At 56.4% G+C, this 27,216-nt stretch overlaps 1 protein-coding gene across 1 annotated transcript in view; it reads right to left on the bottom strand.

Moving 5' to 3' along the window:
* The window catches only part of CHD5 (chromodomain helicase DNA binding protein 5), a 57,768-nt gene that overhangs the window by 7,538 nt on the left and 23,014 nt on the right, over positions 1-27,216 (bottom strand). The window contains 29 exon segments of the mRNA XM_032495044.1: positions 4,242-4,374; positions 4,620-4,640; positions 4,642-4,700; positions 6,223-6,382; positions 6,766-6,910; positions 7,362-7,495; positions 7,795-7,848; positions 7,850-7,884; positions 8,116-8,208; positions 8,651-8,825; positions 9,378-9,550; positions 9,917-10,027; positions 10,219-10,450; positions 11,489-11,613; positions 12,911-13,028; positions 15,278-15,409; positions 16,577-16,718; positions 17,076-17,249; positions 17,999-18,120; positions 18,208-18,345; positions 20,514-20,714; positions 20,802-20,993; positions 22,052-22,160; positions 22,246-22,377; positions 24,165-24,376; positions 24,596-24,802; positions 25,868-26,089; positions 26,258-26,424; positions 27,055-27,178. Coding sequence (XP_032350935.1) covers positions 4,242-4,374; positions 4,620-4,640; positions 4,642-4,700; positions 6,223-6,382; positions 6,766-6,910; positions 7,362-7,495; positions 7,795-7,848; positions 7,850-7,884; positions 8,116-8,208; positions 8,651-8,825; positions 9,378-9,550; positions 9,917-10,027; positions 10,219-10,450; positions 11,489-11,613; positions 12,911-13,028; positions 15,278-15,409; positions 16,577-16,718; positions 17,076-17,249; positions 17,999-18,120; positions 18,208-18,345; positions 20,514-20,714; positions 20,802-20,993; positions 22,052-22,160; positions 22,246-22,377; positions 24,165-24,376; positions 24,596-24,802; positions 25,868-26,089; positions 26,258-26,424; positions 27,055-27,178 — 4,042 coding nt within the window.

The raw sequence follows: 27,216 nt of genomic DNA on the forward strand, positions 1-27,216 counted from the left end.
TACATACAAACCACATGGGTGTGCTTACCAGAAGAAAAGGAAATCAGGTGCCATAAATGAAGGAAAATTAAAAGGTCAAGACACATATGCCAGGGGCCTGGGCAGGGGATGAGCAGACACCAGTGGGCTCCAGCTGTGTCTCAACACCCAGACAGAAAGGATGAGGCCACAAGCCCCAAAGATGCAAAGAACCCAAATGAACTGGAATTAAACCAACATGCTCCAACCACCATGCTCTCTGCAAAAGAAAGTTCCATCCACCAGCTCATGGCCAGCCTGCCTGGCTCCCACACGGAACCTGGGGGCAGAAAGTCTCCAGTGAAGGGCCAAACCCAACACAAGGGTGTGCAGGCTGTGGAGTCTGAATTGTGCCAAGGAGACTGGTCCTAGACCAGCCAGACCGCTAGTGAGACCACTGGGCCCTGGGCTTCTGGAAATAACGGTGGGGAGGCATCCCTGTTACCCGGGTGATGGGGGTTCCCAGGGACAACACAGTCCCTGACGCAGATGCACCCACCCAAAGCTCAGAAAACAATATCCATTGGCCAGAGAGAAAGGAAGGAAGAGAATTCACAGGAAAATACACATCAAAAAAAAATTTTTTTAAGGAACTTAGAAAAAGCTAGATAAAACTTCAAGAATGAAATACACAATCACTAACATTTTAGACATTTTCATTGCAGATTTCTGTGATGTCCTCCGAGACTTCCTGGCCTTGGAGTACCAGCCTTGCACAGAGTCTCCGGGACTGTGAATGTGGTGGATTCTACTGCAGTAAGCAGGTCATGTGATGAGACTCAGGTGATCTTAAAAGAGGGAGATTATCTAGGTGGGCCTGAATTCATCACACCAGCCCCTTAAAAGCAGAGGTTTTAAAAAAGAAAAAGACATCAGAGATTCAATGCATGAGGGGATTCGCTGCACCACTGCTGGCTTGAAGATGGAGTAGGTCCCATGGCAAGAAACGTGGGCAGCTTCTAGGTGCTAAGAACGGCCCCCAGCTGAGAGCCAGACAGGACAAGGGGCCTCAGTCCTCCAACCCCAAGGAGCTGAAGTTGGCCAACAAGAATGAGCTTGGAAGCAGATTTCCCCACAAGCCTCCAGACAAGAACTCAGCCCAGCCAATGCCTTGCCTTGAGTCTTGCAAGTCCCTTGGCAGAGAACCCAGCCACCCTACGCCAGACTTTCAACCCATGGAACAATGAGCTAACACAAGAGTGTTGTTCCATGCTGCTAAATTTGTAATAATTTGTTTTGCAACCAGAGACAATAATATAGATGGATAAGTTAAAAACAGCTGTATAAACAAAGTAGAAACTGGAGCTAGGTCTGAAGATGACTCAAAAAGCCTTGCAGAGAGACAGGAAACAAAAAAGTAAAAGACGCGAAAGACACGTCTGCCCTCATCTTTCACTAGCCTTGTACCCACTTTCTTTTCTTCGTTGCATCTGAAGTCTGTGGTTGAGCAAGACCTACTCGTGTTTATCACTGATCACTCGTGTCCCCCAGGGGAATGCAAATTCCAAGGGGGGGGCTTTGGCTGTTGGTTCACTGTGTGTGTCCCCAGTGGTGCCTAGGACAGCCCCCAGCAAGCCTTCAATATACATACGCTGGAGGAATGAATGAATCGATGGGTAATAGGAATTCCAGGAGAAAATAAACATAATGGGAGCCAAGATAGCGTTCAAAAAGGGAGTGACTAAGAATTTGCCCATAATCAATAAAAGACACAAGACTCAACTTTAAGAATGACAGTCAGTCGCAAGCAGGATAAATAAAAACTTCATTGTAGTGAAACCACACATGACCAAAGACAGAACATCTTAAAAATGGTCTTTCCAAGTTAGGAAAGATTAAAAAAGGTAGGTTTCCTACAAAGGAGCAACAATTACCCTGAGAGCAGCCTTCTCAGCACAATGAAAGCCAGAATACAAAAGGAATAACATCTTCAAAGTGCTGGGGGAAAACCCCACCTCGAATTTTGCTAACTATTATTCAAGAAAAATACAGTAAGATGTAAAGGAAAAATAACACATGATGAGAGAATTTGCCATCCACAGAAATCTGCTGAAAGCAACAATAAAAGGGTCTACTTTGGGAAGAAGGACAGTGAACAATAATGAACAAACGCAAAACTGCTAAGAATGTAAGATCATAAAAGGGATTAAAGATTCAGAAATAAGCAACAGCACGTGGAAGATGAAAAGGGAGTGGGTCACAGCTAAAGTTGCCTACAGCCCTTATAGCATTCAGAAGGCAACATGTTGCAAATGTGAGAGTACAAAATAGAACTGACTGTCAACTATCCAAAGGAGTTTGGGGTGGAGGCGGGAAATAAAAAGAAAAACTGATCAATCCAAGAGATATCAAGGGGGAAAAAAGAAAAAAAAGGCAAGGGGAATAGAAAGCACAAAACAAGAACAGAGATTCATCTAAACACCTAGCTATTACAATAAATGTAAAGAGATTAAACTTGCTAGCTAAAAGGTAGAGATTCTATGATTACATTTAAAACAACAAATCCCACCATATACTGTTTACACGATGCACACCTAAAACATAATTACACAGAGTAAAAGGAAAGGAAAGGAAGGAAACACTTGCAAATCATATCTGATACGGAACATGTATCTATAAAAAACTCATATAACTCAACAATAAAAAGACAAATAACCCAATTAAAAAATGGGCAAAGGATCTGAAAAGACAGTTTCTCCAACAAAGATACACAAATGGCCAATAAGCACATGAAAAGATACTCAACACTTTTATGCAAAAGGGAAATACAAATCAAAGCCATTTGAGATACTACTTATCACCCACTAGGATAGCTAAAATCAAAAGGACAGATAATAACAAGTGTTGACAAGGATGTAAGGAAACTGGAACCCTCATACAATGCTAGTAGGAATGTAAAATGGTGCAGCCACTGTAGAAAAGAACCTGGCAGTTCCTCAAAGTGTTAACCATAGAGTCATCATACAACCCAACAATTCCACTCCTAGGTATCTACTCAGAGAATTGAAACCTACGCCACACTAATACCTGCACACAAATGTTCGCAGCAGCCTTATTCACAATAGCCAAAAAGCAGTAACCCAGAGGTCCACCAATTGATGAATGGGTAAATAAAATGTGGTCTGTCCGCACAGGAGAATGTTACTGAGCAAAAAGGAAGGATGTTCCCATACCTGCTACAATATAGACGAACCCTGAAAACACTATGCTCAGTGAAAGAAGTTGCATACAAAAAGGCATATATTTTACGATTCCATTTATATGAAATGCCCAGAGCAGGCAACTCCACAGAGACAGACAGTGGATGAGTGGCTGCCAGGGGCGCGGGGGAGGAGAAAATTGATAGTGACTGTTAATGGACAGGGCTTCTTTTGGGAATGATGAAAATGTTCTAAAATTAATTGTGCTGATGGTTGTACAACCTTGTGAACGTACTAAAAACTACTGGGCGGTACACTTCAAATGCTTGAACTGTCTAGTATGTGGGATTATATCACAATAAAACTTTTATTTACATTTTTAAGTAAAGGGATAGAAAAAGATACACCAAGTACATACTAAACAAAAGTAAGCTTGATCCAAATCAGCCTAAATAAACTTTAAAGCAGAAAGTATCAGAAGGGATAAGGAGGCCATTACATAATAATTAGAGGGGACACTTCTCCAGAAGATGACAAAAAACCTGAACCAATATGCACCTAACAACCCAGTTCCAAACTATATGAAGCAGAATCCGGCCTTGCAAGGAGAGACATTAATCCACAATCACAGCGAGAGATTTTAACACAAGTCTCTCAGACCTGACTGATCAAGGGAAACCAAAAATGAGTAAGGATATAAAAAATCTAAACATCATAATGATCTAATGCATATATTTAGAACCTGACACCCAGCAACGAAAGAATAGACATTCTTTTCAAGCACATGTGACCATTTACAAAATCTGACCACATTAAGCCAGGAAGCAGATTTCAACAATATCATATAGAAACAATATCATACAGGCTCGTGTGTTCAGAACACAACGCAATTGACTCAGAAACCACTAATAAAAAGGAAATCCTGAACTGTACAGTAGGAAAAGGTAAAGCCCCTGGTGCTCCCCTCACCCTGGGGCAGCCCACCACCCAGCCAAGGACAGACAGAGTAGCACACAGCCTGGCCACCCTTCTCTGACCCAGGGCAACTGAGGCCAGAGACCAAATCAGGGGGGAAACCCGCACCTTTCGGCAGCTGCTCCGGGGAGGGCTGGGCCTTCTCCGTCTCCTCCAGTCGCTCCTCTCGGGCCCTCTCCTTTCCATCAGAGCTCTCATGCTTGTCCTCGCCCTCCACTCTGTCCAGGGCGGTTGGCAGGGCCTGGGGAGGACAGACTCGAGAGCTGCGGGGCCTGGGGTCTCAGCAGGAGTGGATGCAGGGAACAGGCACTGGGCTAGGAGCCCACTCTCCCGGCTCCCCCTGCTTGTTCCTAACCTGCTTCCTAGACCCAGAGGCTCCAACTCAGAGCCAGGGGGCCTGGCCGCTTGGCCAAGGCCTGAGAAGGCCCCCAAACCCAAATCCCACCCAACACCCGCAGAGGCCCAAACACCAGCGTCTTCCTGTACCTGGATGTCTGGGGACTTCTTCAGGCTTCTGCACCCCCAGCTCCTTCTCATCCATGTAGCCCAGCTGGGCTTCCATTTTGTCTGAAAGACCAAAGGAAAGGGGTGAGACCAGGTGGGCTCAGGTGGGGAGGGGGAGAAGGGCAGAAAATGGGGTATCAGAGGGGAGAGGAGGGCTCCTTCTGAACCAGGCGCCTCCAGGAGAAGGCCCGGTGAGCCAGGTGAGCCCATCCGGAAGCAGGGAGGTGAGGTGGGTGAAGGCCCGGACTGGGACCCTGGACGGCTGGATGTGGTTCTGGCTTTCAGGCCAGCAGACTGGCTGTATGCCTCCTCCACCCTGAGTCAGTTCTTAGCATTGCCCCACATGCTGTGAATAGGGAGGTGGTCACTACCCCACTCCACATCACGGATAAGAAAACAGAGCGCACGAGGTAAGTGACTTGCCCAAGGTCACATGGGGCCAGGAAGTAAACTAGGCTTGTCCACCTCCAGAGGGCACACTTGTGTCCAGGAACAGCATGTTCTCATTCTGTCACCTGTCAGCCTGTCACCTGGGATAGGCAGGATGCCCCAGGCGTGCAGGGCCCAGCTGAGGGAAGAAGACACTTTGCCCAGATAAATACACGAATCGCCAAAAAGACACTAGGAGACAAACGCCCCATAAGGAAGGGCAAAGCAACGGAGAAGACATCTCCCCAAAGAGGCGCAAACGGCCCGGAAGCATATGAAAAGACTCTCAGCGCCTTCAGCCATCAGAGATGTAAGTCAAAATCAGTCACTAGGATGGCTGTGAGCAAAAAGTCAGATAAGTGCCGAGGAAGATGTGGGGAAGTCGGAGCCTCATATGTGGCTGGTAGGAATGTAAAACGGTGTGGTCGCTGTGAAAGTTTGGCAGTTCCCCAAAATGTCATCTCACGTGACCCAGCGATCCCACTCCCAGCCACACGCCCCAGAGAAATGAAAACACATGTTTTCCCTCGAACACAAATGTTCCCAGCAATGCTACTCAAAATACTATTCACAACAACTGAAGGTAGAAACAACCCCAAATCCATCAGCTGACGAACGCGTACACAAAACGAGCTGAAGCCAAACAATGGGCTATCGCTCAGCCCCAAAGAGGACCCGAGGGCTGATTTGCGCTGCAACGCGGATGGACCTTGAAGACACTATGCTAGTGAAAGAAGCCAGACACGAAAGGCCACATAGTGTGTAATTTCATTTGCATGAAATATCCTGAACACTGAACAGGCAAACCCACAGAGACAGAAAGTAGATGGGTGGTTGCCGGGAGGGGCTGGAGAACAGGGAGAGGGAATGGGGAGTCGCGGCTAATGAGTACGTTTTGGGGGTGGGGGTGATGAAAACTTGCTGGAATTAGAGGCAATGGTTGCACTAGAAACCATCGGACAACACACTTTTAAACGCTGAATGTTACGGTTGTGTGAATTACATCTCAAACTGTCATTAAAAAGAAAAACTCAGGGGAGCGACGCTTCTGCGGGCAGAAGCTTCGGGGGGAGGGAGGCCATGCTTTGTGGGGTCTCCTGGGGCCTCACCACCTCCCATGACCCAGGTGCCCTCCCCTGCTGGTCGGAGCCCAGACCTGGCAGGCCCAGCGGGGCAGGCAGAAGGTGGGCAGGGCTGGCGGGCACGGGTGTGTTGGGATCCGAGGAGATAACCTCGCCTGGCTTCTTGCCCTCGGGGCCCTCGGGGATCAAATCCGGGGTGCTGTACTTCCCGTTGACGTGCTCAAACTCCTGAACCTGGGGCAGGTGGGAGGGAAGGGTGGGGGAGGTGGTCACAGCTCAGAGCTAAGGGCCTCAGGGCAGCCGATGGGACTGGGGGCATCCCAGGCTTGGGGTGGCTGCCCCATCCACCAGAGGCTGGCCAAGCCAAATGCACTTCTGACCATCAACCCCATGCCAGGTCCGACCCCCACCCTAGTCTCCACCTGCGATCCTGGCCTCTAGGCCCCCCACACCCCCACCCAGAGAGGCATTCTGGGTCAGTCCCTTAGCCTGATTCAGACCCTGGGCAGCTGTGTGACCCCAAGCCAGGCACTTGCCCTCTGCCTTCTGACCCCCAGGGACACACCAGGGCCATGGGCGGCCGCCAGGAAAGGCTCGGGAAAGGCTTACTCACCCACCTTCTTCCTAACTAGTGACATGACCCCGATGCGCGTGAGTACGTGCTGCCTGGAGAGGCCCTCGCGGGGCACGCCGTCCGCGAAGGTCTCGGCGCCGTCAGCCCCCGGCTCACACAGGTGCCGCATGAAGAGGGACACATAGGCTCTGGGGTGGGGGGGACTGGGGCTCAGGGAGTGGGGGGCTGACAGGACCCTCTGAGAGGGCTGGCAGGACCCCTGGGGGACCCCCTGGTTGGAATCCTCACCCATCGCACCTGCCTCCCAACCAGGCCTGCTGGGTCAGGCCCCAGGGAAGGATACAGGGTGCCTCCCAGGCAGGGGAACCTCCTGGGCCAGCTCTCTCTCACTCAGGACAACCCAGATCCTTCTCGCTGCCATTAAACCAGCTGCTCTGGCAGAGGAGGCTGGTAAGCATCTTCTGCAAACAAGCCCCGCCCCGGCCCGGCCCCCAGCTGCCCGAACACCCCACGGCGGTGAGTTGTCCAGGTGCCCTCCGCCTGGTGGAGACGCTGCCCACTGTGCTGGCTCGCCCAGCTGAAGACGGCCCATGCCGGGGTGGGCGGCCACACCCTGGGCCACCACCTCAGCCCCTTTACCTAAATTCCTTCTCGCTCTTTCCGCGAAGGTCCCGCACCAGCCAGTGGGAGTTGAAGGCGTCCTGAGGGGGCATGCCCCAGCGCATGATGGCGTTCAGAAAGGCCTTCCGCTGCCTGGCGTTGAAGCCCAGCACCTGGGCCGGGTGGGGAGCGGCGAGGGGGAGCAGGGAATTCAGAGATGAGGGAGAAAGGCACCGGCAGGGGAGGAGGCAGGTAGGGGCACTGAGGTGGGGGCCTCCAGCCCGGGCCGGACCCAAAAGGCAGAGCCCAGACCCGGGGTATGTCCCAGCTCCCCCTCTACTTGGCGTATGACCCAGCATAGCCCCCAGCTCTCCCGTCCCTCCTCCACACCCCAGGGGTGGCAGCTGGGGTGAATTCTGTTCTGAGAGGGGATGAGGTAAATTGGGAAAGCGGGGGTGCAAGCAGGCCCCACCTCAATGTTACCGCCAACCCGGGCAAGAAGAGGGGGCAGGGGCTTGTCCCTGTCAGCTTTTCAGCTGTCTCCTGGATTGTCGCCGTCCACCTGGGGGAGCAGCCCCACCACAAGCCCTCAGCAGGTCCCAGGGTGTCCGGACACACCCCATCCACCAACTCGCCCCAGGACAGCAGGACCCTTCAGGGGCCACTCCAAAGGATGGATGCTTGTCCGGATGCTTGTCCTGATGCCCCCAGGGGGCCCCTGGGCTGGCCATCAGCTCCCCGACACACAGCTGGCCCCAGCCCAGGGTCACTCCACCCCAGCACTGAGACTCACTCTGCCCTTCTGGCCTTTCCTCAAAGTCCTCATCCTCATCCTCGGAGCCAATGGAATATTCGGACTGGTTGTCTGACAGCTCATCCTGCCATTCTGTGGGGGGTCAGGCAGAGGAGCACAGAGTGAGCTGTGCAAGCAGCCCCCGACACCCAGGGCCACACCCACGCCTTACACCCCAGCCCAGTAACAGTGCCAACGAAACCAGACCATGGACTTCTAGGGAACACACTTCACAACCCCAACAAACTACACTGTACCCGAACATGCTTTTCCATCATTGCCCCTGTTTTACAGATGGACAAACTGAGGCTTGCCTAAAGTCTCACCACTAGAAGTCACTGGACCACTACCCATCTTGCTCCCGCAAACAGCCAACACCCCACACATGCCCCCGAGCCCCCTTTCTCCAAGAAGCCCTCCCCACAGCCTCCCAGCTCAGGACAATCCAGCACGGTGCTTGCTCTCCAGCCCCCGGGACTTCTTGTGGCAGGGGCACCCTCCCCGTCTGTCGGGACCCTGCCCACCAGACACGCACCCTGGTCCTCCTGGGAGGCATCGTTGTAGTTGACCTGCTTGCGGACACGCTTGCCCTTGCCCAGGCTCCGGGCCAGGTCCTCCTGCTGCTGCTCGTAGTGGTGCCGGAGCAGCTTCTCCCAGTAGTCGGGGTCCACGTTCTCCTCCTGCTTGATGACCTCCCGCTCCACCTCCTCCTGGGGGCACAGGCGCCACGGGCTTGGTGAGGGTGGGACCACTCGCAGCATGTGGGGAGGGCCATGGCCAGCAACTCTGTCCCCTGGAGGCCTCGCCGTCTCTACCACATCTCACCCTCTAGGGGCTCAAGGATGAATCGGAAAGCCCGCCTACTCCAGGAAGCCTTCCCTGATCACCCCAGCCCCAGCTGGGCTTCCTCTTCGTGCTCCCGTCCTGGTAATTCATTCATTCATTCATCCATTCATTCATTTCACTCTGCAAGTATTTCCTGGCCTCCTGCCAGGCGCTGGGATACAGAACTGAATAAGCCCCAATCCCGTCCTCAGGAGGCTCCCGGTTTCAGAAGGAAAACTGGCACATGGAAGAAAAATTAGCACCCAGGGTCTGTGTGGAGGGTGCTGGAAGTTGAGGGGTGAGTGAAGGGGCCACTCAGGAGAGACCCAGGAGCCGGCCTCCTGGGATAACTGGGGCTTCAGGGTGCAGATGGAGAAGCCGCTCAGGGGGCGAGGGCGGGGCCGCGGAGGGCGGGGCCGCGGAGGGGCGGGGCTTACCACACCGTCCTCTTCGCGCACCACATACTGCGCCACCTTGAAGGAGCTCAGGTATTCATTCATGTTCTGCAGCTCCGTGTCGTCCGTGGCATCCTGGTTCCGGTCCAGTAGCTTAGAGATGGCCGCATCGTCATAGTGGATCACACTGCTGTCCTCCACGTCCTTGTTGTCACCTGGAGGCAGACAGGGTGCAGAGTTGGAGGACCAACAGGATGCCCAGGTCCAGCCGTGGGGCCCCCAGAGGAAGGAGACTCCCAGTGGCCGCCGGGGGTTGCAGCAGAGGAGCGCGGTGACCAGGGGAAGCTGCACTGAAACGGCCCCACTGCCAACCCAGCTGCAGTCCACAGGAACCCAAGAGAGAGACAGGTGGGGGCAGGCAGGGGAGCCTAACAAAACAGCTTGGGGGAACCTCCTCCTCTGCGAGCAGAGGTCTGGGGTGCAGGAGGAGCAGGGGCTGAGCAGGGCTGGCCCCTGCCTGGTACGGTGCTGGGTGGGGCTGGCCCCTACCTGGCGGGGTGTTGGGCAGGGTAGGCCCCTACCTGGAGGGGTGCTGCCATGCTTTTTCTTCGCACTAGCGGCCAGGGCTCCCCCTTTGGAGGATGGGACATCAGGGATGGGCGTGGCAGGCCGCTGGCCCTGAGACATCATGCCTGTGGGACAGAGGCGGAGTGGCTGCAGGGCTCAGGGGCAGCACCCAGAGATGCCACCCTGCCCCTGCCCATCCTGGCCAGGAGGGGCGGGGACAGAGGAGGGAGAGGCTGCGTGCTGGGGAAGGCACTGGGATGGGTGTGTCTCCAGCAGGGCACCCCCACTCCCACGTCCCAGCACCCTGGGCGCCCACCTTCCACGTCGTCCTTGAAGAGCTCCTCCGTGCCAAACTTGAGGATGTCGTCCAGCTCCTGCTTGGTCATGGAGCCCGACTTGGAGCCCAAGCCAGGCCGCACCACCAGATGGGTGAGCATCATCTTGCGCTTGGCCACCTGCGTGATGCGCTCCTCCACCGAGGCCCGCGTCACAAAGCGGTAGATCATCACCTTCTTGTTCTGCCCGATGCGGTGGGCGCGGCTGAAGGCCTGGGGGTGACGTGCAACTTAGCACCCATGGCTCAACCCAGCTTGGGGCTCAGGGCCATGCACCGGGTGGATGCGGGGAGAACACACAGGTGCTCCTGAGCACCTGCAGCGTGGAACGGCTGCGGACTGCACGTGGAGAGCTGCATGCACCAGGGCAGCTGTGCTCACATCCTGATCGTGTGCGCATAGTCTCATGTGGGCCTGGGAGCCTGTGCAGGTGGAACTCGGCGTGACTGCAGGTGTGCAGGGGTGTGTGTGTGAGGGGCAGTGTGGCCAGGGTACTTGATGCAGTGAAGTCACACAGGGCTCTGGTCATGCAGAGTGGTCATGCGGAGGTGAGGTCCGCACCTCCCTGGGAGTGACCACCAGTGGGACTATGAGCCCACCTGTTGGAGATGCACGGCCACCTGCGAGGACAGGGTGTGATATGGGGACAGGCCTGGGTCTCTGCTTTAGATGTCTGAGTGATGTGACCTAGGCTGTGATCAGATCTGCGTGGGTGACTGTGCACAGGTGCACACACTTGTGCACAAGACATGAGATTGTGTGTGAACCCCCAAGAGTCGAAGTGTTCAACATGTGAGTGTCCAGCCCCGCCCCAAGAGGGAGTGGCCAGGGGACAGCAGAGTGTGCTTCTGCTGCCACAGTCCCTAGCCCTCAACCCTCCCATCCTTCCTCACCAGCCCCATTTGCCCCCTCCTCCAAGAGGCCTTGTCCCCTCCCTGCCTCCAAGAGGCCTTGTCCCCTCACTCTAGTCCCCTGTTCCTCCCAAAGCGGCCCCCTCTGGGCCCAGGACTCCCCTGTCCTGCCTCCCTCCATGGCCTTGATCCTAAGGGTGATGGGACAGACCAGGGCTCATGGCTCACACAGACGGGTGTGTGTTCTTGGACGCGCCCCCTGCCCTCCCTGGGCTGCCTCCTCTTTTATACAAGGAGGTCGCTGGAGGGGCTCAACTCTCAGGAGGGAGGGAAGGAAAGCCCACAGAACCAGGGGCAGCCAGGGGCCCTCTGAGAGGGCTCTGGTGTCAGGGCCACACACCTGGATGTCATTGTGGGGGTTCCAGTCCGAGTCATAGATGATGACCGTGTCTGCCGTGGCCAGGTTGATGCCCAGGCCACCTGCCCGGGTCGAGAGGAGGAAGCAGAACTGCTGGGCCCCCGGGGCTGAGGAAGAGAGGCAGGTGCCAGGGGATGAGGGAGGGGCGCACCCAGGGAGTGGAGGTGGGGCCAGGGGGCTGGCAAACAGGAAGGCGGGAGGGGAGACCAGAGGGAAAGAGGGGCAGGAACTGTACCCCGTCATAGACAACAACACCACAGCTGTGCCGAGGGAAGCCAGAGGAGGCCTGGGGCTCCAGGTGGGGACAGAGCAGCCCACCTGAGCCCCACGTAACCCCTAACTGTGCTCTGAGCCCTTAACTAACAGGAGGGCGGCAGAATGAGAAGGAATCAATTTTCAAAGCCCAGAAGGGCAAAGAAGAAACAGCAAACAGCCTGCACATACGGGCTCACGCCCTCCTGGCTCCCCCGGCCCAGGATGCTGTCAGGGCAGCCAAGGAACAGTCCGGGTCACAGCTCCAGGGCCTGGGCCACCCCTCTGCACAGCCCCCACTGTCACGAGACAGCGGGTCTCAGGCCCGTTGGAGCCCTTCACTAAGTGGCCAGGGACTGAGCACGGCACCCACTAGAGCTGCCACCAGGTCCCCGATGCTGCAGCCCGTCCCACATCCACGTGGGGGCGCCAGGGCCAGACCCTGAGACTGCGCCCGCTTCCCCTCCGACACGAGTGGGCAAGAGGAAGTGCTGCCTTGGGCATTCGGGCTGTGAGGCCTCAGCCCTGCTCCGAGGGTGGGAGGCCCCAGGGAAGCAGAGCTCATCACTACTTGCTGCAGACCTGCCACTGAGGAGGCACTGGTTCAGCTGCCCCCTTCTCCCTGCAGCCGTTTCCTCCACTACAGCGCCAGCTCCTGGCCTCCCCACCCTCACGGCTCCTTCCCAGGCGAGGAGCAGTGAGCACTGGGAGTCTGGGCAGGCACGGCCCTGCCCCTTCCCCTCTCCTTCCTCTGAGAAGCCCACAGGGAGCGCTGCTCAGCTGTCCCTCACCGCAGCCTGTTTTACTGGACAGGTCCTGTCCAGCCCTGCCTGTAACTAGAGGTTAACTGGTGTCAGTATCAGAAGCCCACAGTCCGTCCGCACCCTCACTGCCTTCCTCCTTGTCTGTTTCTCAGTTCTGATCAGGGGTCATCCACTGGCCCCTCGCATCCTGGCATCCCCATGGAATGAATTCCTTTTACCATTTAAAACTAAGAGGCAGCCATCAGGACCTAAGGACTGGTCTGCTCTGTTCAGCCATTTGAGGAGCAGCTAATTTGACCCTAAGCTGGGTGGTCTGGCTAAGATCCTGGCCCGGGAGGAGAGGCAGACAGGGGTCCCAGTCAAGGACTCTCGAGTCAGGTGAGGGTACCGTTGAATCTGTCAATCGCCTCTTGCCGGAGGCCCCCAGTGATGCCGCCGTCAATCCGCTCATACTTGTAGCCCTCATACTCCAGGAAGTCCTCCAGGAGGTCCAGCATCTTGGTCATCTGCAGGGGACATGGTAAGTCTGAGGGGCTGCTGCAGAGCGAGGAACCCCATGGGGCCGTGGCCAGGGACCCCACAACAGTTGAGGGAGGACAGAGCAGCCCACTGAGTGGGGAGACAGGTGGGACCCAGGCAGACCTGATGCGGGGCTCTCTGAACAAGAATGTGGCCTCCAACCTCAACCCCTGGAGCCACTCCATCCCCACAGCAGCCCCACAGCCATCTGCCCCAAACCCAGCTCTGAGCATGTGCCTCCCCGCTCTCACCTCACCGAATGAAGTCCCAAACCCTCACCCTGGCGTTGCAGGTGCCCAGTCCATCTGGGCTTCATTCCCCAATGCGTCCTTCGCACCCTCCAACTATCCCCAATTACCTGGACCCGCTTCCCACCCCCGTACTGCCAGGAACTCAGACGGCACCTCTCGAGTATGCCTTCCCTGACTTCCCTCTTCCCTATGAAAAGGGAAAGGCAGTCCCTGCTTAGCTCCCATAATCCTCCCCTAATCATTCTTGAGAGACAGTTTAGCTGCGTATGAAATGATCAGTCGCCACTTTCCTGTAGTATATTGAAGATTCTGCAGCTGTCTTCTGCCACCTATTGGTGCCAGTATGAAGTCTGAGGACAGTCTGAATTCAGTCAGTCCTTTGTTGGTACTAGGTCTGAAGTGTGGTTTTCCCTACGATGTGCCTAGGGGTTCCTTTATTTATATGTATCTTGCTTGGTACTTCAGAGTGCCCTTCAGACCTGGGATCTCATGTCTTTCTCCAGGTCTGCAAACTCTCATTAGGTCTGGCTTCTTCTGTTTTCTCTGTCTCTTCTTCTGCAACTCCTATTAAAGAATGACCGGAGCCTCTCACGGCATCCTCCATGCAATTTCTCATTTTTATCTTTGTCTCTCTGTGCTGCATTCTGGGGAAATTCCTCAGTGCCAGGCTCCCATTCATCAAGGCTCTCTTCAACAGTGTTGAGAGTTTATCCAATCGGTTGGAATGTTTTGTTTCGATTTCATGCAGATCCTTTTCCTATCCAGTTAGTCTTGTTTCATTTTTTGCTGTTTATGCTTAATTGATTTAATCTTGATTTATGAGTGTTACTCTAGTAATTTTGAGGATCTGAAACCTGTTTCTTTGAAGTCTTTTTCGGGCTATTCTATTATCCTTATCAATTGGCTTCACTTCCTGTCTTGTGGGATGTCTCACCGAATGTTGTCATGAGTTTTGAATTGGGGTTTGTGGGCTTATTTGGGATGGCAGGGCTCTGTCTCCGTCACTCTCTCTGTGGACACTTCTAGAAGTTGTGCAGTTCCTTCTACGTGCTCCCTTGAGGCCTCAGCCCAGAACCATGTCTCACGTTGGCAGGGCGCTGGGGGATTGTGGATCCCAGTCTCCAGGCCAGCCCCCTGTCACAGGCTTGGTCAGCTGCCCCCAGATTCCCCAGCCTGCTGCAGGCCCAGGGTGGGATCAGGGACTGCAGGCAGTAGCAGTGGTTACCTGCTGACTCTTGGACACAGAGGAGCCACATCCTAGTCTCCGCTTTTGAGCAACGGGCCTGGTGCAGTCCTATCATTGGGGAGCACTGCTCACACCAGGCCCCTAGGACCACACTGACCCCCATCACAGAGATGACCTGGGGACTGGATAACTGTCTCTACTTCCGTCTCCCACACTAGACTGTGAATGTCTTGAGGACAGGAGCTGGACCCCCTGTGCCCAGCACAGAGCCTGATGTATGACAGATGCAAAAGGACGAAGGAACGGACCTCTGAGGCTGGACAGTCCTGCCTCTGACCGCCCAAAAGGCGATGCTGTAAGTGCAACTTCAGGATCCAGCTAGAGAGAGGGCCCCCCCTTCCCGAGTTGCCCCCACCACAGGGCTCCTCCCAAACCAACCCCAGGGCCCCACCTTCATGAGAAGCCAGGCTGCAGGGGTGAGGGGCGAGAGCTGTCATCCCAGCCTGGACAGGAAGCTCCAGGAGGAGCAGGCCAGAAGAGGCAGGTGGTGGGGAGGACCAGTGTCCCCCCCACCAATGTGCCCTGAGTGCCTTGAACTTGGCACCCAGCCAGCACCCCTTGGCTGCGTCATGCCAAGGTCCAGAGGAGAGACATTTCACATGCAACCCACGTGGGGACAGTATCAGGCCCTGAAGGCTGCCAGCAGGCTGTGCCCTCAGCTGGCAGGAATGGGACGCCTTCTGCAGGTGGGAGGTGGGCTGGGGAGGCAGAGCCAGCCAGCCACCTGGGGGCAGCTTACCTGCGAGAAGATAAGCACACGATGTCCTTCATCCCGCAGTTTCTTGAGCATCTTCTGCAGCAGCATGAGCTTCCCTGAAGACTTGACAAGCGAGCTGCCATCATAGGAGCCATTGGGCAGGACGGGGGCCTCCTGTAGTCACACCAGAAGGTGGGGCATTGGGGGGGGGGCCTCTCTCCTCTGGCTCTGCGCCAAAGAGGTCCTGGGGGTTGGACAGCAGCCCAGCAATGGGCTAAGTACCAAGCCCAAGGCCTGGTCAGGCCAGGCTCCGCAGGGACGGACAGGCCCAGGGTCACACGGACTCTCCCCACTGGGAGCATGGCTCGGACTTGCTGGCCCCGCCCTCTGTCTCCCCCTGCTGGTACTCCACCAGGACCACAGACATCAATGGATGGACGGATGACACAGTCTTAAGCCAAGCCCACCTTCCCAGCAGGAATCTGGCCTGGCCTCTGCAGTCACTGCAGGGCCATCCAGGCAAGGTCAACCCAGAACCCCAGCTTGGCAGAACGTCAGCCCAGCGTCTGCCGGGCCAGAGTTATGAGAGTGGCCTGGGGTTGCCTCGAGTCTGGGTCGCCCACAGCACAGCCTTCTCACCTAACAATGCGGTGGTCTTTCTGTTTAGGGGTTGGGGAGGGGAAGGTATAAACTGTGGAGGATTTAAATTAGAAACAGAATAGCTGAGGGCATCTTATGTGGACTTTCTCGTCTGATCCTCACCCTTTCAGGTAGATGCTGTCATTGGCCACATTTTGTAGAGGAAAAATCTGAGGCTCTGAGAGGACCACTGACTGTCCCGACACCACAGGGCTGGAGCTAGGTGTCTGATCGAGGGTCCAATCTCACATTTGAATCACTTGGGGGCCCCACCCAGGCCTCCTGACTCCCTGAGTGATGGAGTGGGGCCAGATCAGTCCTCAGAATCCTAGCCTACGGTCCCCTGATGCTGAGGCTGGAGGGGACCCTGGGGTGACCCATTACTTTATGGTCACAAGGAGGGGACAATGGAAGGAGAGGGCCTCCCCAACTGGTGGATGGAAGTAGGTTTTCAGAAACTTCTGGCACAATGGGGACCTGTATGTATCACCTCCAAGTTCTCATACTCAGGGAAGATTGGAGGCTGAGGTTCTGAGCACCTGCCACAGCAGCCAGGGGCACATGGCGACCAAGGACACTTGCCACAAAGGCCACAGATGACCCACCACAGCAGCCACGAGCACCGACCACTGTCTCAGGCACTCACCATGGTGGTCAAGGGCACCTATTATGGTGGCCACAGCGGCAGCCACGGGGACCTACCACAGCGGCCACGGGGAAGAGGTAGGGGTGGTTGCAACACTTCTTCAGGTCCATCATGATGTTGAGCAGCGACACCTGGTTCCCGCCCCCCTTGGAGTTGAGCGCCTCGAAGTTCCGCGTGAGGATGAACTTGTAGTACTTCCTGAGCAGAGGAAGGAGGGGAGGAGGGCTGGCCACACCGGGCCACACCCGCCTCCCAGAGGGCACTCTGCTCTGCATGGAGGCTGGGGGCTGGGGGCCAAGCACCCAGTCACAGAGGGACCAAGGGGAGCCCGGAGAGGTGAGGCCCCAGGCCTGGCATCGCCCAGCAAGTTACTGGGGGACAGCACACGAACTCAGGCAGCCCCAACCCAGCTCACTGAAATAAGAAGAGGCCCCAAGAAGGAAGCAGGTGCAAAAGGTGAGTTGAGGCCTCGAGTGGCCCAGGAAGGCGGGCCAGGTCAGGCCCTCCGGGGCGAAGACAAGCCCAGGGGCCCCTGGCAGGCTGAGCCCCACTCACTTCTGCATTTGGCTCAGTTCCACACGGACGATCAGCTCGGTCTTGGCCGGCATGTTCTTGAAGACGTCGGCCTTGAGCCGCCGCAGCATGTGCGGCCCCAGCAGATCATGCAGTTTCTTGATCTGGTCTTCCTTGGAGATGTCAGCAAACTCCTCCAGGAAGCCCTCCAGGTTGCTGCAAGAAAGAGATGGAATGAGAGTGTGGAGCAGGTCAAGGCCCTTTACAGAGGGAGCCAGGGTTGGGGTGAGGGAGCAGGCCAGCCAGAGGGTCACAGGACAGGCCAGCTGGCTAGTGGGCCAGGAGGCCCTGGTCCTGCTCTAGGTGCCCAGTCTCTGTCTAAGCCTGTATCACCCCCAAACATCACAGCAGTCCCAGCCACAGAGGATACCTTCCTGTTCTCAACGCCGTGCTAGCATGAGGTCCTTAGGACTCTCATCCATATTACAGGTAAGGAAGCTGAGGCTGGCAGGTGCCCAAGGTTATCCAGTCCAGTCTGCCCTCTAATCTACATCTCCTGATTCCAAAAGCAGCACTCTCCACCCTGAGCCCCCTTTCTGAGCAGGAAAATGTGGGGGGCAGTGGAGACCAGGAGGCCAGGGATCCATCTTCACCCTCATCTCCAGCACCCCCTTCACTGTGGCCCAGGTGGGCACTTAGATCTTTGGGGAGGGAAAGGAGTGAGCCAGAGGCGTGGGGGCAGGGGCCCAGGAGGACCCCCGGGGTCTGCCGGGGCAGAGCCAAGGGAAAACTGCAGCATTAGCAGCAGCTGACATTTCCTGACTCGCGCACAGGTCGCTGGAGGCAGGCACTGTTAACCCTCCCGTTTTGCTGATGAGGAAACCGAGGCCCAGCGAGCAGTCCCAGGGCCCGGAGGGGCACTGCCACGTCTCCCCTAGCCGCCCCCAGCCCGCCTCCTAACTCACTTGAACCTCTCTGGAGTCAGGAAGTTGAGGAGGTGGAACAGCTCCTCCAGGTTGTTCTGAAGGGGGGTTCCCGTCAGCAGAAGCTTGTAATCAATCTTGTAGCTGTTCAAGACCCTGAAGAACTTTGGGGGAGGAGGGGGCCCGTCAGGGGGCATGGGGCAGCCGGCCCCCCAAGGCAGCTCCGGGGCCCAGCAGGCAGCGCCACCTACCTTGGACTGGTTGTTCTTGAGCCGGTGGGCCTCGTCCACCACCAGGCAGGCCCACTCGATGGAGCCCAGGATGGCCTGGTCGATGGTGATGAGCTCATAGGAGGTGAGGAGGACGTGGAATTTGATCTGCACTTCTTTCTGGAGGGAAAGGGGAGCCTTTGGGAGGAGAGCTGGGAGGAGAGCAGATCACTGTCTCCAGAAATAAAGGCGCGAGGAGGAGGGTGGACAGGAGCCCCCAGAGAGCCCAGGGACTGAGAGGGAGACTTGGGCCGCTGAGCGGAGGGGTCAGCTGCAGCCCAGAGCACCGCACCCGAGAGGCGGGAAGGGGGCAGAGAGGGGCGGGGGGGCCCGTCGGCAGCACCCAGGTTTGCACCCTGCCCTGCCCTTTCGAGCTAGACCTGGTCAAGTTAATTAACCTCCCCAGGCCTCAGTCTCCTCACCTGTAAAATGGGAGCAATACTGTCTATGGGAGGAGTGCTGTGAGAATTAAAAGAGCTAAGTCTGTTCCTCAAAAAATCACACATAGAATTACCACATGGTCCAGCAATCCCACATCTCGGTAGAGACCCCAAAGAAGTGAAAGCAGGAATGAATATTTGCACACCCATGTTCGTAGCATCATTCACAAGAGCCAAAAGGTAGAAACACCCAAGTTTCCTTAAAAAGGAAAGAAATCCTATGGAGAGGGTATAGCTCAGTGGTAGAGCACATGCTTAGCATGTGTAAGGTCCTGGGTTCAATCCTCAGTACCTCCATTAAAAGAAAAAAAAAAAGACACTATACACAAGGTCCTGGGTTCAGTCCCCAGTACCTTCATTGAGAAAAAAGAAGAAAGCATATTTAAAAAAAGAAAATATTAATTAAAAATAAATAGAGGTGGGGGGTAAAAAAAGAAAAATCCTGACACATGCTACAACATGGATGAACCTTGGGGACGTTATGCCGAGTGAAGTGAGCCAGGACACAAAGGGACAAATACTGTGTGACCCCATAGTGTTTAACGGGCACAGAGTTTCAGTCTTACAGGATGAAAGTCCTGGAGATGGTTGGTGGTGCTGGGGGCACAACAGTGTGACTGTATTTGATGTCCCTAAACTGTGCATGTAAAATGATTATGATGCAAAATTGTAAGTTAAATGTATTTTACCACAATTTAAAAAAACAAAATAAATCAAAAAGCTGAGTCAGTGGAGTGGCCAGCCGGTCACGGTACCCCAGCGTGTCCGGGGGTGTTGTTTCTGTGACCAACCGGCCCACAGGCCCAGCCGTCTGCAGAGTGACCTCCGGGATCACTGAGCCATTCCCTCATTCCACAAACAGTGACTGAGCATCGTTCTGAGACGATGGAGAAAGCTGTGGGAAGGCACCCTGGGGAGCCTGGGGGATGATTGGCAGCCCCCAGTACTGCAGCGAGGTGAGCGCCGAGATTTCCTGCGGGCCTAGCACGTGCCAGGCGTAGCAAGCACTGAGTGCTTCCAGTCCTTGCTTCTCAGAGTGCAGCCCGAGGACCCGCAGAGCGCTCACCACCTCGGACTTTGTCAGGAATGCAGACTCTCAGGCCCCATCCCAGAGCTGCTGGATCAGAACCTGCCCTTCAGCAAGACCCCGGGTGGCCTGGGGGCACAGGGAAGTCCAAGAGGCCCTGCCTAGTGCTTACTCATCCATTCGACCCTCCACAGCTCTGGAGTGGGTCTGTCATCACCACTTGGCTGAGAAGAACCTGAAGCACAGAAAGGTGAAGTGCCTTGCCAGAGGTCACACAGCTGGTGGACTGGGTTGAAGCGTCCAAAATCCACGTCCACCCAAAACCTCAGGATGTGACCTTTTTTGGAGCTAGGGTCTTTGCAGGTGTAATTAGTTGAGAAGAGAGGAGTGTCTTTATAAGAAAAGGAGATACAGACACATAGGGGAGCTGGCTGTGTCACAAGACAGGCAGAAATTGAAATGATGCAGCTGCAGGAAAAGGATGGCCAAGGAGCACCTGCCACCACCAGATGCTGGAAGAGGCGGGAAGGAGCCACCCCCAGAGCCTCAGGGGGAGCAGGACCCTGCTGACAGGGGGTCCCGGACTCCTGGCCTCCAGAGCCGTGAGAGAGTACGTTTTTGTGGCTGTTTTCAGCACCCCTGTGTGTGGTCTTCTGCTGCAGCAGCCCCAGGACACCAACACAGTGGGTAGCTCTGCCCTTCGCCAGCCACTGCGTCCACCGGAGCCCTAGGGGAGACCCCCCCGGATGCACTGCAGGGCCCCTGCGCCCCCGGGCCGACCAGGCACCTCTCCGGGGTCCCCCGGGGAGAAGGGTGCTCACCTTCATGCGGAACACCTTCTTCCCACTCCGAATGGCGTTGTCCTCAAAGGAAAACTCGTTCTCCCGGATCACGGAGCGGCTCTCCTTGTCCCCCGTGTAGGTGACCACATAGAAGTCGGGTGCCCACATCTCAAACTCACGCTCCCAGTTGATGATGGTGGACAGGGGCGCGCTGACCAGGTAGGGCCCCTTGGAGTGCCCCTGGGGAGGGAGGCGGATGCGGGGAGGCTGCCGGCCCACAGCCAGCACGGGCCACCCCTCCCCAGCCACCCACCGCGGCCCACGAACCTCCTTGTACAGCGAGTAGAGGAAGACGATGGTCTGCACCGTCTTGCCCAGGCCCATCTCGTCGGCCAGGATGGTGTCAGTGCCCTGGGCCCAGGAGAAGCGCAGCCAATTAAGGCCCTCCAGCTGGTAGGGGTGCAGCGTGCCACCCGTGGAGTCGATGTACCACGGCTGTTTGTCAAACTTGACCGTGGGCTGCAAGGGAGGCAGAGGTTCAGACACACCCCAGATCCTGGGCCCCTAGGGGCCGCCCCCCAGGCCTCTGCACACACAATTCTTTCTGCCTGGAATCTTCTTCCCACTCCTCTCATCCCCAGCTTATTCATCTTTGAGGTCTCAGGGGAAATGCCTCTTCATCCAGGAAGTCCTCCCCGACGCCCAGCCTGGCTTAGGTGTTCCCATCGTGTCTTCCCATGAGGACACATGTATTCTCCTATGAGGGCAGTTTCCTTTGCTGGACTCTGATTCTGAGCCCAGCTTGTGGTCACAATTGCTGATCCTGTTCACTCCTGCTTTCTCTGAGTTCCATATAGTGCCCAGGACACAGGGGGCACTTAGCCAACCTTTGATGATGCCAGGGTGCTTAATGCCCAACATCACCCTCTTTGCCTCTTTCACTCTCCAGCACAAGGCCACCTCCCCCATGAAGTCCTCCTGATGTTTCAGACCCATTCACCTTTCCCTGGCAACCCGCAGTCCTAAGGTGAACCCCCGTTTCTGTGCGTACCTGCCATGGGCCCTTGGAAGATAAGCACCTCATGAAACAGGGGGCCAGGGCCCAGGGCCGGGTGCTAGCAGAAACCCCAGAGAGGTTGGCTAAATGAATACAAGTCAACCTTCCACTCCCTGACAGGCTCAAAGCTCCCGGGGCAGGCTGTGGGTCTCCTCCCCCTAAACAGGTAAGAATGGTGCGTGATTTGCACATTAGCTGTTGCGTTCTGAAGTAAGAGACACTTTCCGATTTAAATACTTGGAATTAGCTCATCTAAAGTAATGCAATTTCGTGAGCCACGCTGAGCAGAGACTATTTGCTCCCCAGTTGGTGCACTGGTAAGCCATCCTTCAGATCGCTCTGTCCTCTGGGAGTTGCCCCTCTGCATGAGGCTGGGGACTGCTGCCAAGAGGGGCTGGGTCCTGTCACCCTCACCCCCCAGGTGCCTGGCCTGAGTGGACGGGCAGTGCTCCAAGGCAGAGTCCCCTGGAGCCTGGGTGGCGGCCCTGGCAACCCCATCCAGGGGCCCCTCCCCACTCACGTCCACAATGGGCGTGTCCGGGGGCTTCTCCTGCTTATCGTCCTTCAGTTTCCTGCCCTTCTTGATTAGCCTCTTGGGCAGCCTGGCATCCTCTCCCAGCATCAGCTCCCTGGGAAAGAGTGAGGGGGGATGACGGGCCAGGGCAGAGGCACCGAGGCGGGACCCCCCCCCCCCAGCGGCTCCACACAGCCCACCTGTGGCCCCAGTAGGCCTGCTTCAGGTTGTCGTAGCAGGGGATGTCAATGTCGTCAATCTCCCAGGTGCACTGGTCATAGGGCAGGTCTTTCCACTTGATCAGGTAATGCACGTCCCCCTTTTTGTCGAAGCTGCAACACAGTAAACAAAAGGGGGGGTCACTCGGGCAGTGGCCGAAGCAAGAGTCCAAAGAGGGCACCTCACAGGATGCAGAGCCTCTCACTCCCACGGTCCCCGGGGAACCCCAGCCAGAAGGGTGGCACCAGGGCATTGACTCCAGACAGGTGAGGTGGCTCGGCCGAGGCCACACAGTGAGTGGGAGGGAGGGAGGAGGGCACGGGGTGAGAGGCAGAGCGGAGAGAGACATCTGGGGGGCCATGCTAACGGAGTAGCAAAGAGCCAGTGTCCTCTCCGTCCTCTGGAGCAGCGAATCCCATTCTGTCCTGGAGAGTTCCCCAGAATTCTCCATCTCCAAGTCAGAAAGGTTTCCACTGACCATAGACCTTTGTTTTCTTGCTTACAAACTCCCAAGCAGAGGGGTGGGTATAGCTCTGTGATAAAGTTCATGCTTAGCATGCACGAGGTCCTGGGTTCAATCCCCAGTACCTCCATCAAAAGAAAAAAAAAATTCCCAAGGACTGGACCAGTGCCCATCCCGGTCTGGGGCCCATCTCCGCAAAGTAGAGAAGAACGCAATTCCTATGCAATTCCCAAAGACCCCCAGACACACGGGGACCTGATGGCTGAGCCAGAAGCACAGAGGGGGTCCTTCAGAAAAGCACCTTACACTGTAGCTTGAATACAGCTCCCGGGAGGGTCCTAGGGCCTCCCACCCAACCCGAGTTGACTAGGCAACCAAGCCAGGGCAGCACTGAGGAGCAGGGGGGGCCATGGCTCCCCTACACGGCAGTGACGGTGGCTAGCCTGGAGACCACAGAGAGGAAGACCACTCCTGGTCATCATGGAAACTGATGGATTTCTTTTTAAATAGATGATTGGTTGTTATCCAGACTTCATTCAGGTAATAAATTTGGAGGAAATTCACCTGCCCTGCTTTTTGAAGGCAGGGAGAAAAGGTGCCATTTACGTCTGTTTTTTTTCCTTTTAGCCAAATATTTAATATATCAATTATATATATATATATATTTTATAGAAACACTATGCAGGTTTATAACACATCCAGCTTAATGATAGTCAGGGACATTTTCACAAGTCATTTAATATACATTGTTCTTAATGTCAAATAAAGTATTTTATTGATAGCTAAGTTATCATTTATTTTACTTTATTTGTTTGACATTGTTTTATTTTTTATTGAAGTATAGTCAGTTTACAGTGTTGTTCACTTAGATTTTGGACATGAAATTTAATAAAGGTAAAGGGTTAGGGTTACGGCTGGGGAATCAGCGAGAGCTCCCACCTCCCACCAAACCAAACCCACACTCAGCGTTCATGGGCCTCCTGCCTTGGTCTCTTGGTTTGACCTCTGCAGAGGCTCTGAACATTGGCATCTGGGGAATTTCAGACTGCTCAACAAAGAGTTGTCACAGGGGCACTGGAGTTTGGAACAGTGGCCAAGAAAGCAAGTCCTGCCATCAGAAAAGCATGGGTTCCAATCCCTGCTCCACTGCCTCTCGGCTGTGTGACTTTGGGCAAGTGACTTAACCTTGCTGGTGTCCATAGACACGGAAGTGGGGGTGAAACGCCACCTCCTGGGGTAGATGGCGCACAGTGGTGCGAGCCGCGTTATAAAGGAAGAGCAAAGGTGTGCAGGCCCCCGCACCGCAGGCGCACCGTGGTCTCCAGGGTGCGACCGCAGGTATCAAGCACTGACTTCCGCAGAAGCCCAGGACCACAGGGTTCCCAACCCACCACGCAGACCACTCCAGCGAGGCTGGGGGCCAGGTCCGCGGCACACCTGTGGTTCAGGATGCGGTGGATCATCATCCACTCGGGCTTGATGCCGTAGCGGTAGAAGCGCTCCTCCATCTTGGCGTAGAGCGGGTCCTTGTTCTTCCTCTTCTCGCTCTTGCCATCTTCGTCGCCAGAGCCGTAGTCAAAGGGGGGCGGCTCGTCCATGTCGTTCTTTCTTTGGTAGTTGCGATACATCACCGTGTGGTAGAGCTCCAGCTGCTCGTGGAGGGGCAGAGGTTACGGGAGGCGGGGGCGGCCGGACACCATGTCCCCCAGCCCAGCTCCCCCGGCCCCTAGCCTGGCTCCCAGGCAGGACAGTCCTCGCCTTCAGCCTCCCTCCTTTCCAGCTCCCAGCAACGCCCCTGGCTCAGGGAGCTGGCCGGCGCGTTTTAGGTCCTGAGCCTTAGCACGGCCACACTCGCCTGGGCGCCTCACCTGCAGCTCCTTCACCCAGGAGCAGTGCCAGTAGGAGAGCCCAGCCCACTTGACAAAGAACTCCCTCTCTGGGATGCCCTCCAGGGCCTTGGGTGGAGGAACACCAGGCTCCACATCGGGCCCGGGCAGCCCCACCATGAAGGGGGCCGGCGGCTCTGTCCACCTCCAATGCAGGATCCGCTGGACTTTGCCCTTCAGTGGGGGACACTGTGGACAAAGGAAGGTCCCGGATTCAGGGCTTAGCTGCAGGGCCCCACCCCGAGGCTCCCTACAACAGGCTGCACTGCTCCCCAAGTCAGACAGCACCACAGTGACTCCAAGACACCACACTGTCCTCAGAAGCCTGCCCCAGCTGTGCACGCAGGAGATGAGGCAACTTGGGTCTGCACACACACGCATGCACACACACCTGCACACGCACAACGGAAGACCAGATGCACATGGGGTAACTTCGGGCTGGCACAGCACAGCCCAGGCTCCACGGGGTGGGGGATTCAGCACTGGGGGTGGGCTAGGGACAACTCAGAGCATAGAGGTGTTCAAATGCCTGTGGTGCCTGGGGGGAGGCCTCTCCTCTCCCTGCAGAAACTGAGGCTCCAGCCCCAGAGGCCTCCTACCCTCTCCTCACCACCAGCCCTGGGACGAGAGCCAGGTCCTGGGTGGGTCTGAGTGGACGGTTCAGCCTTGTATGGCCTTGGGCAAGTCACTTGACCTCCCTGAGCCTCAGTTTTCTCATCTCAAAATAGGAATAACAAAAGGCCTGGTACTTGAAAACTCAGGAAGCATTAGACGGACGCCCAGTAAACAGTGGCTGTGCTGGGTGGTGGCCGGATTATCACCACAGCCTCTCTTCTCTTGGCGGCTGAGCCTGAAGGGGACTGAGAAGCCTAGAGGGCCAGGGAGAGGCGGGACTCGGCGTGGATGCGACCGGGCTTGGGACTGAGCTATTGGCCTGCGGAGCGGGGCCTGGACGAGGAGACGCCTGGATGGGCGAGGCCTGGACGGCGGGGGCGAGTCGAGGCCTTGATAGACGGGCCGCTGTCCAGCAGAAGCAGGACCTTGGTGGGTGGGGCCTGGAGCAGCACCGGCCGGGGTTGTGGCGGGCGTGGCCTAGGCCGCGGAGGCGGGGCCTTGGTGCACAGGGCTCGCTGGGGCGGGGCCTCAGTGTGTGGGGCCTTTGTGCGCAGGGCTTTGCCGGGGGAGGGGCCTGGTCGTGGAGGGCGGGGCCTTTCCGGGGGCGGGGCGTTCGGCGCGGGCGGGCGTAACACTCACAGTACAGCGCGGGCAGAGCCATTCACCGTTTGGGATCTCGGGCAGCGGCGGGTTGAGGCAGTGCAGGTGATAGGAGGAGGGGCAGGCGTCGCAGCAGAGCAGCTCGCCGCCGTCCTTGCACACGCGGCAGAACTCCATGTGGTCGTCCTCCTCCTCCTCGCAGCCGCCCTCCTCCTCGTCGTCGTCGTCGTCCTTCGGCTCCCACTGGATCCCCTCCTTCTCCTGGAAGGAGACGTCCAGGTGGAGGCACCCTGGGCCTGGACGCCCCTCCACCAGGATGCGAATTCCTCCCTCCCTCTCCCACCTCCCCACGTTCCGCGCTGGGGTCCGGAATCCAGGCACAGACAAAACCTCCTCCCCACTCTCCCCCCGCCTCTGCCAAGGGCTTACACAGTGGGGACAACTCCACTTGCCCTCGGGAGCTTTCTCCAGCTCTGGGTCCAGGCAGACGAGGTGGTAGGCCCTTGGGCAGGTGTCACACAGGATGATCTCCCCACCCTGCTGGCACACCTCGCAGTAGTCCTGGTGGTCCGTCTCGTAGCCATCACCATCATCGACTGGGGAGGGGGCAGAGGCAGACATGGAGGGCCTTGTCCCCACTCCCAATGCACAATCAGTCTCCACCCCAGGCTGCAATGGCTCACACTAGGCACTTAATGGATGTTGGATGAATGGGTGGTGGAAAGACAGATGTGGTGAACAGAATGATGGAGGGAGTAAAAGGATGAAGAGCTGCATAGAAGACAGATAAAAAGAAAGAAGGAAGGAATGGAGGGGGGGAAGGAAAGAAAAAAGCTGGGTGGGTGGATAGAAAGGTGAATGGATGGATGCATAAAGGGGAGGGAGGGAGGAAAGGAGGACTGAACGGAGGGAGGATGGGAAAGGGGATGGGGGAGAGGGGACAGATGGGTAGAGGGTGGATGAGGTTAAGAAGCAATTCCTTCCTCAGAGCTCCCTCTGCTAGTGCAAATGCCCTGGGGTGGCTCACATCATAGGTCCCTAATGTATGGAGACTCCCTGGGACAGGACCTCCCTTCTCCTGACTGTAGAGACCAGGGTGGTTGAGGAAGCCCAGGGAGACTGCCTGGCTGAGGCCTGAGGATGCCTTTCCCTGCTTCCCAGAGGGGGGTCTGCACCCCCACATCCACCGTGATGGCCCTGGGAACCCTGTGGACAGGACGTCCTACTTCTCTTCTTCTTGCGCCTCCTCTTGCTCTTCTTCCCCAGGGCAGCGGAACACTCGGAGCGCACGGAGGCGCTGTGGATGCTGGCGCTGTCAAAGTCCGACTCCTCGTGCTCATCCTCCTCGCTCTGCAGGGGCAGGGGAGGGCCCTGTGAGCCCAGAGCCG

The sequence above is a fragment of the Camelus ferus genome, chromosome 13 (assembly GCF_009834535.1).
Source record: "Camelus ferus isolate YT-003-E chromosome 13, BCGSAC_Cfer_1.0, whole genome shotgun sequence".
NCBI classification, from domain to species: domain Eukaryota; kingdom Metazoa; phylum Chordata; class Mammalia; order Artiodactyla; family Camelidae; genus Camelus; species Camelus ferus.